At 40.6% G+C, this 12068-nt stretch overlaps 1 protein-coding gene across 1 annotated transcript; it reads left to right on the top strand.

Moving 5' to 3' along the window:
• Nucleotides 1-5367: 5367 nt before the first annotated feature.
• On the top strand, nucleotides 5368-7639 carry il10 (interleukin 10). Its single transcript, XM_075462068.1, has 5 exons — nucleotides 5368-5920; nucleotides 6072-6131; nucleotides 6277-6441; nucleotides 7019-7081; nucleotides 7227-7639. Exons 1-5 carry the CDS (start codon nucleotides 5756-5758, stop codon nucleotides 7335-7337), a joined length of 564 nt encoding a protein of 187 aa, XP_075318183.1. The 5' UTR covers nucleotides 5368-5755; the 3' UTR covers nucleotides 7338-7639.
• Nucleotides 7640-12068: the final 4429 nt, after the last annotated feature.

Genomic DNA, 12068 nt, shown 5'->3' with positions numbered 1-12068 from the left:
AAAGCAGCAAACAAAAAAAACAAGCTTACGATATCAATGCGTGCACTTAAGTTAGGAATGAATCTTTCAAGCCTTCATCAGGATCCCATCATTAGAAAAAAGTAAGTAAATACAGGGTAACACCAGGTTTTAACTTGATATCACAACATTGTATTTATAAAAATATAAATATACCAGACAGCCCCTAAACACTACATCTGGATCAATATGGGGTAAAAGCACATGGCCATAACTTAGAGGATATAATCAATAAGTGAGGAAAACATGTTTCCTTGATAAATACCAGTTTGTGTAAAGGGCATATGCATGTTTTTTTGTCCTCACACATGTTCACACAATGCAAAAAAAAAAAAAAGAGCGAATTGGAGCTTTCTCAACACCGAATCCCAACTGGACTAAAGGCTGTGTGTGGGAGGTGCATGGGACTCTAAAACACTTTGTGGACACTTTGAATCCATCCAATCTAAAGTAAATCAAACTGATGAGAAGACTCATCTTTGGGGGAGGTTGCACCTGCATCAAATCGACTCCACCCCGAACCGAGGAGATATGTTGGACCTTTTGCTTTGCATGTTTGTGGAGAAAGATTCATGCTGCAGTGGGATCATGAGAACAAGCACATCTCAGAGTTTTGCAAGAACTTTTTGCAACCTAAGAAAGCTGACAATCAGGGACTTTCCACCCCTGTCACCTGACACCACCGTTACAGGCCAAGCATTCCTGTCATCACAAAAGAGTTCATTTGAAGATTGTCAGATCGAGCGAGGAAAACAAGGGTCATCAGCTTTTGAACTAAACTACGAAGCTCCAGTTCTGCAGTCATCAGAGGAAAAAGGAAAAGTAAAAACAAAGACTGAACTGATACATACTTCTCAGAAATGCAACACTTAAATTGTGGAGTTGATCATTATCATTTGTACACTGTACATTTTTTTTTACTTTAAGATCATAATGAAACACATGCACATACCAGAAATGTATTATCATTTTAAAGAACATCTACTGTGATTAACATCAACTGTACATTTTTAGTGTTTTAAACGATTATGTATGAAAGTAGAATAATTGATGGTTTTACGGAATACTACAGTATCTTACCAGTATGTTACTCTTTATCTAGTTGTACAGAGGCTGTAAAATCTGCTACTTTTGCATTTAGTTTCTCGTAAAAAAAAAAAAACAACTATGGAAACCCAATACTAAGGCATCAAAAAGTATCAGAAATATTACACAATATTATCATTAAAAGGCTCTTACTGCTCCATTGCTTGTAAATGGCGTTGCAGAGTCTTGAAGCAGTCTTGCAAAAAAATAAGTACTGTACCACTTTTAGATCCCATTGTCACTTCTGAAGTACATATCTATAAAGATATTCTATGACTCACTATTCACACTGAGTCAAGAAACTGTGATATTTTTGTACTTTAACTGATTCATCATTAATATGTTTGAAAACATTGGGAAAATGTGAGCAGTCACATTGAGCAGTGCTTACTGAAGTGCGGTTAACACCTTATGTGTGTGCTTACGCACTTGGACCCAAATGTACCAAAAGCAACACAGCATGGAGAGTAGATTAAATCATCAGGCTGGGACATATCAATCACCAGCGGAACAGGAACGGTTTAATGCTAACATAACCATGTGCTGCAAATAACTTTCTGGTCAACTGAATGCAATGTCCAGAGGAAATTTCAGAGTTTCATCTCCACTGGATAAATGCTTGCTCAGCAGAAGGACAGGGCTACTTTTGTTTCAGTTGAAAGCTGTAAGTTCTCCTAATGCTGCTTGCTCAGCTCTGTACAAATGTTTCTAAGGTTTCTAAGGAAGTTTTAGTCAGTATCCGAGGTTAGATTTGCATTCCATTTTAAAATGTGACATTCTCCAGCACAATCACATTGTAAGATTTGTCAAATGTATGTATAATGGCACAAATCCATGGGCGTTAGTGTCAGTGTGAAATCAGCTCACTTCCCCCATGATTAGTTAACTAGAAGAGAGAGTCTAATTAAGGTCACTAAAGAATAAGCCGGAAGTCCAGAGAATCACTCCCACATAAAACTCCAAGAATGATAGTTTTTACGTTGTGTGCAATTCTTAAAACGAGCATCCGCCCATCGAGATCATCATTTGTCAGCTGTTATACAATATGCCGCCACACTCATCAGTGTGGGAGTCTCGGTGAGCTATTCTATCAGGATCGTGTCGTAATGACCCCTTTGAGGCTTTAACAAGGAAAACTATGAAATACTAGTGCGCACACTGCACCACTATCGCCTGCACTTACATCAACTGCCACCGACATAAACAATAACAGAGACAGACCTGTGAGGAGCCACATGCATACGCAGTTAAACGGACAAGCTGGTGTGAAAGTGAAAGAGGAATGTGGTGACGCTGTTAGTAAAGGCGAATAGATTTCCACTAAAGGTGACATTTGCAAGTACACTTTGTAGACACGGGCTATGCACGAACAGAGAAAATGAGCCGCACACGGTTGAGGAAATATAAAGGCATAACTGCAGCACACTGTGAAACTCATCAGCTCTGCAAAACACACAGTGAAGACTCACAGTGAAGACTTTGATGCAAACAGATACCAGCTGTTCGCAGGAAAATCTTTACACATTTCGATGCTTATCTCCTGGATGTAATCTGGCATTTCATTGTGAATCATGTTCCAGCAGGTGGTGGGCTGAATCAACTGGATGTGATATCAGCAGTCTGTTTTCAGGTAGAGCGCAAAGAAACTGCTGAGCGCAGATTTAAGAGGCACTGAAACTGCTTTGCAGGTGAGGGGTTAAGCCCTGGCTGATTTAGCTGACATGGAACAGCAGTGTAAAGAGGACACGGATCTGTGGTAAAATGCACTGAAACTAAAAGATTACAGTCTGGTTTTTTTTCTTTTTCCTCTTTGGTGTCAATAAGAGAGAGATGCAAACACAGTTTGGGAGGCACAGTGATCAACTGACACATGATCACGCTTTTTTTTTTTTTTTTTTTAACTAAAAAGAAGAAGACAACTGGTTACATGTTACCATCTTATGACAGATAGGATGAGTAATACTAAACGTTCGGTTACGTCGTCAACCCGTCAACATGAAATATGGGTACTCTGACAGCACCTCAATTCTGTGAAGAACTGACTCTACAACTCATTCATGGTGTTGGCTGGTTTCATTCTACATCACTCTATATGGTCATTGTAAGAATTATATACGCCCTCCTATCCAAAGTTGGTTATTTTAACAAGACATGGACTCACCCCAAGTCGTACCTGAAGTTTCACCAAACTGGGCATAAGCATCTTAAATGCAACCGAAGCCACAGGAGAATGATATATGTTCTTATATATAGTCAGTGGCAGACTACAAGGGGTTTCCTAGCCCCTCAAAGCGGTTACTGCTGACTTAGGGATTTTACATATTAACTTTCACGGGTCTAATAAGGTTTGTATAAGTTGCTTTTAAGTCCTGAGAGGAAAAGATTTTGCATTTTTATCTGATTACAATTCCGATGTAATGTACAAATGTCCTGATACTTACAATTTTACAACATTTTAAGGAAAAAAAAAAATCAACCTTGTGTGAATCCATCACACTATGAGGCCACATTCAGTGAACTGCATTTGCTAAAATTCATACTACAGCACTTTTTTTTTTTTTTTTGCCATTTTAAAATTCAATCTGGATATTACAGAATTCTTTGGGAGCCAACTTCATCACTTATCCTTCACATTGGTGTATTATAGTATGTGAAAAAACATACTTTATTTTCATTTGTAACAAACTGAAACTTACATTCAACTGTGAATGTCAACCAGTGAATTTGAGTTTGACTTCTCGGTTTTGATCAAAAGTCTCAGTTCTGAATCGATCAAACTGAATTTCATGGCTGTAACAACCTGAAACAGACTTGTTCTGCTTGAACTGGCCTCCTTAGCAGTAACAGACAATGAACTCGGTGCTATCCACTTAGTTGTTCTAGTGACTGAAAACTCTTCTGAAGAATCAGTGACAACTATGAATGAAAGAAGAGTTGATGGTGATGTCCCTCTCTTCAATGAACCCACGTGAGGATGGAGGTATTAAAAAAAGGCTGCTGATGATGGCTACCATCGGCGAACATTGTTCAATTGTTCCGCACTGACGCTGCATTTCATTGAGAAAAAATGAAAAAAATAATCGTTATGCTGGTTTCTGATTCTCTGGACTGTAATTCCATTTTAATAGAATATGAAAAACGAATTACGTCAAAATATCACCACACATAACTCAGTGGTTCACACAAATACATGTAAAATGCAGGAAATGCATAACAGAGTTGGATTTTTATGGATTTATTTATTTTTTAATGCAATTTCATTTTGGCATTTTAAAGCTTCCATTGCAAAGGCATCTGAAAGATCAAAGTGAAAAAAAGTTTTATCAAACGTGTAATCCTGGTACTGATGCAACTGTTTTTCACATTTGCCCATGTTGGGGTTGTACTCCCTGTACTCAGACCTTTCTGTTTATCTTATTTTGTGAGAAAAATGCAGCGTTATCTTCAGAATGACACATGCACCATCTGTTAATGAACCCTTACTTCAACCTTTACAAATCAGGAATTTTTTCCTCGAAATTGTACAGTTTTTATCATGCAATGGTAGCAAGTGGGAATGATGTTCCCTACAAACAACTCTCAAAATACCAGTGTTGCCTAACGCAAATGGGCTAAGACACGACGTACCAGCAGGACAGACAGAAATATGACAGCTCTGGATGTGTGGACATTCCACAAACCAGCAAATGTACAGAGGGGAAAATACCCTTTACACTACGTTTAAGAGAACCAAACCATGTCTCTCTGAGGTTTCTCAATTTAGAAATCTATTTTTCGTTCCAATTGCATGCAAAGCTTGACTATTCTTTCACAGAGGAAGAGGGGGGAATCTCAAGAGAGAATCATAAGCATGCAGGCGCCAAATCAAAGCATAAACCACCCCTCAGTAGCTTTGTCAGTTTTGTTACGTACTTCTGACGGAGAGAATCCACGGCATCATCATTCTCAAACCACAGCTTGATATCATTTCCATCTGGGGAGGCAATATTTCCTCTGTTATTGTGAACAAAGAATAACATAACGTCAATCCCTTCATTTAAAATTGTTTAAAATACTATTTTAAACTTGAGAATAAGTTCTATATTTGTATTTTAGTGGAATTGTGTATCCATACCAGAATATATACTACAACTGTAACACTCTATAATATAATCTAATAATAATAATAATAATAATAATAATATCATCATCTTTGTTATACTTTTGTGATATGTATTCTTTGGTAATGTTGTGCTAAATATTGTACAGATTAAATATCATTTGAAATACTGATGACTGAATAGGATTTCATACCAAATTTCCATATTCATCAGATATTTCCTTTAGCTCTATCAATAGTATCAAATGGGTGGGGCAGGCCATATGTTATACATGAATTTGAAAAAAAAAATCCCCATCATGATTGAAGCATGTTAACTGTTTCACTTCCAGTAAGTCTCCTCCCTCGCACATCTGTCCTAAATTTGGCTATAAATTAAGAGAAGAATGAGCCCCAAAATATCCACTTCTGAGCTTTCCAGCAAAAACCTGCAAGGACTAATCCTCCTCTCAGAAGCCAGAGAGCCTCTTCCACGTCCCCTGCAGCATCTTCAGTCCCACTCTTCTCTTCTCCTCTCTCCGGCCAGAAGACTTCAGCCACCTGCCCTGCAGCATGACTCCTCGGTCTCTCCTCCTGCTCATCGTGCTTCTCCTGTCCTTCTTCAGCACCTCCTGGAGCAGTCCTGTGTGCAACAACCGCTGCTGTCGCTTCGTGGAGACCTTTCCTGTCAGGCTCAGGAAGCTCAGGGAGGACTACTCGCGGATCAGCGCCTTCTACGTGAGTAAAAGGCATTTGCTCTGCAGCGACAGCGCAGCATCACTTGGAAAGACCCCACAGCCCACAAAGTGATGCTGCACCTCCTTGCCTCTGCGGCTGCAGACCCTCTCACTGCACACCTTTTTTTTTTTCTTTCTTCATCTCTTTGCAGGAAGCAAACGATGACTTGGACTCGGCGCTGCTAGACCAAACCGTGGAGGACTCTTTTAAGGTAGGTTTCACCAGAATGCTCGCCGATGTAGGCAGGAAATAGACAGAGCCCACGAGCAATAACAAGAAGCGACAACATCTTGCGCACCAGGAAAGAGTTAAAGGGCATCAGCAGTTAAAGCTGTTCCGCTCCCCCCCCCCCTCAGAGCCCGTTCGCCTGCCATGCCATGGACAGCATATTGGACTTTTACCTGAGGACGGTGCTGCCGACGGCCATGTCCGAGGTGACCGAGGACACCAAGGACTTAAAGCCCCACGTGGAGTCCATACTGCAGATTTTCGACGGTCTCAAGAGTGATGTCACCAAATGTGTGAGTATAGCTGACATAACTCCCACGGGACAGTGGAGATGCAATTCCACGCGGCGTCAGATAATTCACTGCAGCGGGGTTTTTTTTTCTTTTTTCTTTCACGATTATTAGAATGAGATGCTCCTACTATGCGGACGATTTTCTGCTTGGTTTGTCATGACAACTGAAAAGTCACATTCGGACACGTGCAGTATTTTAGGTTCTTGAAATGCCCATCTAGTCTCCCGACACTTAATATTTCACTTTCAGACCATTAAAGGCATCTTCTTGCTTTCAGAAGTCAAAATAAATTGTAGAGATCTTTTCAGCCTTTTCAGCCTTCAGCCATAATGTTTCATTAGTTACTTCCACAGTAGCGTGCCGTCCGCTTCTTGCAAACGGGGAGAAGAAGTTCCTTGCTTGATTTTTGCTCCTGGTTTATAGCATATGCACCCTAATTCTCATGATTGGGCATCACTAAATCCTGAGCGACCAAATCTTTATAGACCTCTAAATGAACCCAAGAAGAGATCCAAGAGGATTAATTCAAGTATGGACTCTGAAAAAAGTTATAATCTCTCTTTCTTTCCTCTCACAGAGACACTACTTCTCCTGCAAGAAACAGTTTGACATCAAAATCCTAAACGCTACATACACCCAGGTGAGTGTTGACCTCACATGTTAAATGATAAAAACTATATCTTGGCCCCATTCCAATTATTTTAATATAAATGTAGAATGTACTTGTTGCATATCTGTACTGTGGCAGATCATTTGAAATAAACGACCCATGTGTTTGTTTGCAGATGGAGAGCAAAGGTCTGTTTAAGGCCATGGGGGAGCTGGACATGTTTTTCAATTACATTGAGACATATCTGGCATCTAAACGGAACAGAAACCAGGGGGCCTCGGTTTGAAGACCTGCTGAGTCTAACCCGAATAAGACTTTCATGGCGGGGAAAAAGAAGACTGTCTAACTCTGTGCCTGCTGAACTTTTGTCTTTCTTGCTGAAAGATTTTGAGAGTTTTGAGTTCTTGTCCTGAGGACAAGCTTCTGTTTTAGGACCGTATTGTGTCATACACAAAAAGCTAAATGAGCAAAGTTGTCTTTTAAGGTATGAAACTGTAATATTTATTTTTTTTCACTCTATATTGTTTAATGTATTTTTGTATTTATTGTGACTACTTTTCTACTTTTGTGTACAAATAAAGATCTAAATGAGAGGAAGTATGTCTGCTCGCTTTTTTCAACAAGACAATGTCACGTGACTGTGTGGGAAACAGGCTAAGAAGTGAACATACACTGAATCACTTCCTGCTGCACTGCCATGCACGTACATGCCATATACGTACATGGTAAACCATAGTGTAAACTCAACAAACCTATGCACTAACCTCAAACGTGACCCATATACAACACTTACCAGCAACAAGTGCTGTGTCTTAACTTACCGTAATTGTAAGTAGCCAGCCTCACACTCATGTCATGTGCACTCTTGCAAGAAAAACACATGCATGCGAAAAACAGTCTCACTTAGTCACACACAGATACACATATTAAACAGAACCGCCACAAAGGGTTAAACAAAGCAGCGCTGCACTAAAACATGCAAGGCTATTGGTTTTTATGCTTTGCTGTCAACTGGGTGACGGAGCCGCAGGAGGATGACTGCTGGTTCGGGCTACAGTTTCAGCAGCTAAACTTCAAAACCATAGAATAAGCACTCAAACAGAAATGGCACACAAACGTGCTCTGCATCCTATTGAAGCATTTCAATATAGATACATGCATCACTCTGACACCAGTGACTGAAGGCCGCCGACTTTGCCGATTCCCGATTTGACTCTGGGTTTTGCACTGAAACTACTCTAAGTCATTTAATTAGTCACTTGCTCAGTCAGCGTGGGCTGATTTGAATAGTATCATTCAAGCAATGACAGTACGCTTGAAATGATATCATTCATAACAAGTTCCCTGCAGGGAATGTTGGTCGGTGCGTTTTTTTTTTTTTTTTTTTTTTTTTAAACCTTTACAAAGTCTTAGATAAGCTTTAAGATCACAGTCTCTTAAAACAGGTGTTAACAGTTTGTATCGCTTGTGTGTGAACAGAATAAGATCATATCTGACTGTTATGGAATGAGTGTATGCCTTGTTCAGACGGCAATGGTTTCGAGGCAGGATGAAAAAACTAAAGACTTTGCTTGAGTGCTACTGTTGAACGTCATTGAGAGCACCGTGAAGCAGTTTTCCTCTTCTCTGCCTTCTTTGTCGGAGACACTCGTAACGATGTAATCCCTTACGGTCAGGTTTGTGCACCCAGGAGTAATAAAGTCATCTCTTCTAGTTTTGAAGAAAATACCTTGCACCTTTACATGTTAACATTCCTTCACCCGTCTATAACTGAGGAAGGATTTGTACACGTGTACCTGTGTGTATGTGAAAAAAAAACACATAAAGGAGAAGGTATCTTTATAGTATTGTTATAGGGGATATTTATTGGAAAATAAATAACTTTTCTTTGTTCTTGGGAGCATATATTAGGGTGTCTGAAGTCACCAGGAAGTGTAAAACTCCCCCCAAAAACACATCCCTGGCATCATTTGTGTGAAAAGCCCTCATAGGAGGCAATCAGATTTCCATTTGAAAAGTATGTCATTCCTTAAATTCACTCCACCTCCTCTGCTAAGCCTAGACCTCTGAGCCCTGCCCACTCACATCCATCCAGCTGGACCAGCTTGAAGCCAGCATTGCATGGAAATACCTTGCTGTACTGAGGAGCATGCATCTGACATCTACCAGCAGCCTCAGGGGATATAAGAGCCCAGCGGATAAACAATCTTTGCAGGTAATGTTCCAGCAAGACTTGTGGTGGTTTTGTTCATAGATTCATTATGGTTTTGTTTGCTCGATTCTTTCATTGGAAGCTCAAGAACAAGCCGGAGTAATCTCAAGTTAAATAAAGTCTTTATTGGTGGTAACAAATGAAGTATATCAGAGCTGGACCCAGTACGACAGACCTCTCGCAGGAAATCCGTCAAACCGATTATAGCCTCATTATTTCACATAGGTTGGACTCACACTCGACCGAGTATGATTGGACCCTTATTCTCTGAATAAGCCAAATAATGTGTGTGTGTGAATCTTGCACCTGCTTTCCAAGGCTAATTGTTTTGTCTCCCTATTCCTGGATCACTTAAGGTCATATATCGTGTCCATCGTGGAAAAGTACAGAGACTATTTCATGTATAATGTCTAAGAACAAAGCCAATTTTAACAGTTTGCTTATCTATTTACTTTTTCCTTTAGCAGTGGCTAACGGGATGTAGATGAAGAACACCAACTTCTGAAAAGCTTTTGCTGTTACTCGTTGAAAGTTTAGTGTTGCACCATTACTTTGTTAATTGAAGCTTTGTAGTTGAACGGTTACGGTTCTGTAAATCGGACAGCCTGCTGCTGTGTGAATAAGGTGTGTTTTCGGCCCTCTCCTCACTCTCTTTGCTACGATGAACGCCGTTAACCGCTCTCAGTGTGCCAACATGACATCATTAGTAGGTTTCCGAAAAAAAAGGTGTTAGTTTAAATAATAAAAAGGGCGGGGTTGAGCTCTTGCTAAGACTCCACCCCAAAAACACTGTTAAAAAAGAGGGGTCAAGAACAGGGCAAAGACAAGAGGCGCTGTGCTTAAACCAACGGGCATTCTGACCAAAGCCTGCCTCATACATCTCAATAAGACCTCACAAAATTGCGTCAAATTGTTAAAAAGGGCATAACACGTCACCTGTAGGTGCTGTAGTTCGAGTTCGAACAGACTCGAAGAGGGATGAACCTTTACAAAAGCAGACAGCAGTAATTCTTAAAAGTTGTCAACCTCAACATATCGTCGAACACCTGAGACGTGGATGGGGATTCGTGCCGCTTATGTTGGAGATGTGGTGAACTGATAATACGACATATTTTCTCTTTCAGAAATAGTAACAATAACAACAACATTCAAACACATTTTCCTCAGCAGGGCATCATAAATAGCCGGGAGAAAAAGGAAACAGAATGTCTAAAAAGAGTTCAGTAACCCTCATTATGATTCATTCTTTTAATTCATAGTTTCACAATGTTTTGAGATGCGCGCCCAATTCATCATTCGATGAGTCGAGTATCCTTGCGGTGTTTGTTGTCAGCGTTCTACAGCCTCTGTAGGGAAACACGTAAGATGTTGAAGCCCACTTTGCATAATGGGAGGGAGGCATCGGGTGGCGTTTGCCGATACTCTGCCCGATGTCCTTCCTGCATCTTTCACTGGAAAGAAACGACCTCCTAGTGATGCGTGACAAAGATGTATTTCACAACACCGATAACACTCATGGAGGTCACTGCTCAGAATAAGACAACTGCATCATTGTGCAACAAGAGGAACCCTGTGTACTTCCTGAACGCAGACATGCCCGTGCAAGGTTGTCAAAGTTTTCATTGATGATCAGTTTGTTTTTTTTCCCTTTTTTCTACTGTGCCTACTGTGAGTGAGTATCAAATGACCTGGAAATGATGGTCACACTCTTATACAAGTCACAGATGCTCATCAAAACTGTGCACCACAAAAGGTTTCAGGCACTTTAGATGTTTGGTTTCTTTCCCATTAACGAGGCATCTGAGACATCGCACCCGTGGGGGATGGGGGGTGTTTCAGATTAACTATATTGTGAGACTTTAAGGGGTCAGACTTTTACGTGCCAGTCGGACCTAGTGATGGGAAGTTTGGCTCTTTTCCGAGAGCTGGCTTTTTCGACTCCCGAACGGCCACCTCTGGAACCTGATTGGACACCTCAGGTGTCACTCCAGTTGACCACTCCTCTTTCAAATGAGTGGCAGGGGGAGAGAGTGTCCGGTTGAACCTACTGTCAGAGTGAACCTACTTCCGTGGAATACATCATTTTGAGTTAAGTTTTAATGTGATTTCCAAATGAGTCATTGTTTTTTAGACACTGCACATTTAGAGAAGAGATTTTGTTGCCAATTGTTACGCTGTATGAGTAGGCTAAAGTTATGAAAGGCTAACGTCACGTTAGCAGAGATGGGGACTCAAGTCGCTGTGACTTGGACTCAAGTCGACTCGAGTCGCTGTTTTAATGACTTGTGACTTGACTTAAATAAAATAAAAGACTTGAGACTCGACTCGGACTTGGAAGTTAAAGACTCGGCACTTGACTTGACTTGAGACATGATGACTTGAGTGTTAAGCATCTAGCATAACTTCGAACTTTGTTCGTCATTTGAAGATCCATTCTGACCAGTAAGTGCTTGTCAATTTAACTAATATTATCCTGTTAGCCTAGTCGGTAGTTAGCTAACGTTAGCTTGATATGATACGGGGTGGACAGGCCTAGGGTTGCCAACCGTCCCTTGAAAAACGGAATCGTCCCGTATTTAGAAACAAAAGCACCTGTCCCGTATTGAGCTGAAAAGGGACGCACTTTGTCCCGTATTACTGTGAGAATCTAAAAATGGGCAGTATCATGCCAATGGAAATGAATAACAGGGGGCTTTATATGACAATATACGGTAAACTTTTTCCCAGGCCCTGTCCTGCTCTGTGACCAATGAGCTGACAGCATATAGTGCATATTCATACACGAGAATACGCTGTCAGCTCATT

Source organism: Odontesthes bonariensis, chromosome 3 (genome assembly GCF_027942865.1).
Source record: "Odontesthes bonariensis isolate fOdoBon6 chromosome 3, fOdoBon6.hap1, whole genome shotgun sequence".
Lineage (NCBI taxonomy): Eukaryota > Metazoa > Chordata > Actinopteri > Atheriniformes > Atherinopsidae > Odontesthes > Odontesthes bonariensis.
Note: the sequence above shows the minus strand (reverse complement) of the source record. Positions and strands in the feature narration are given on the sequence as shown.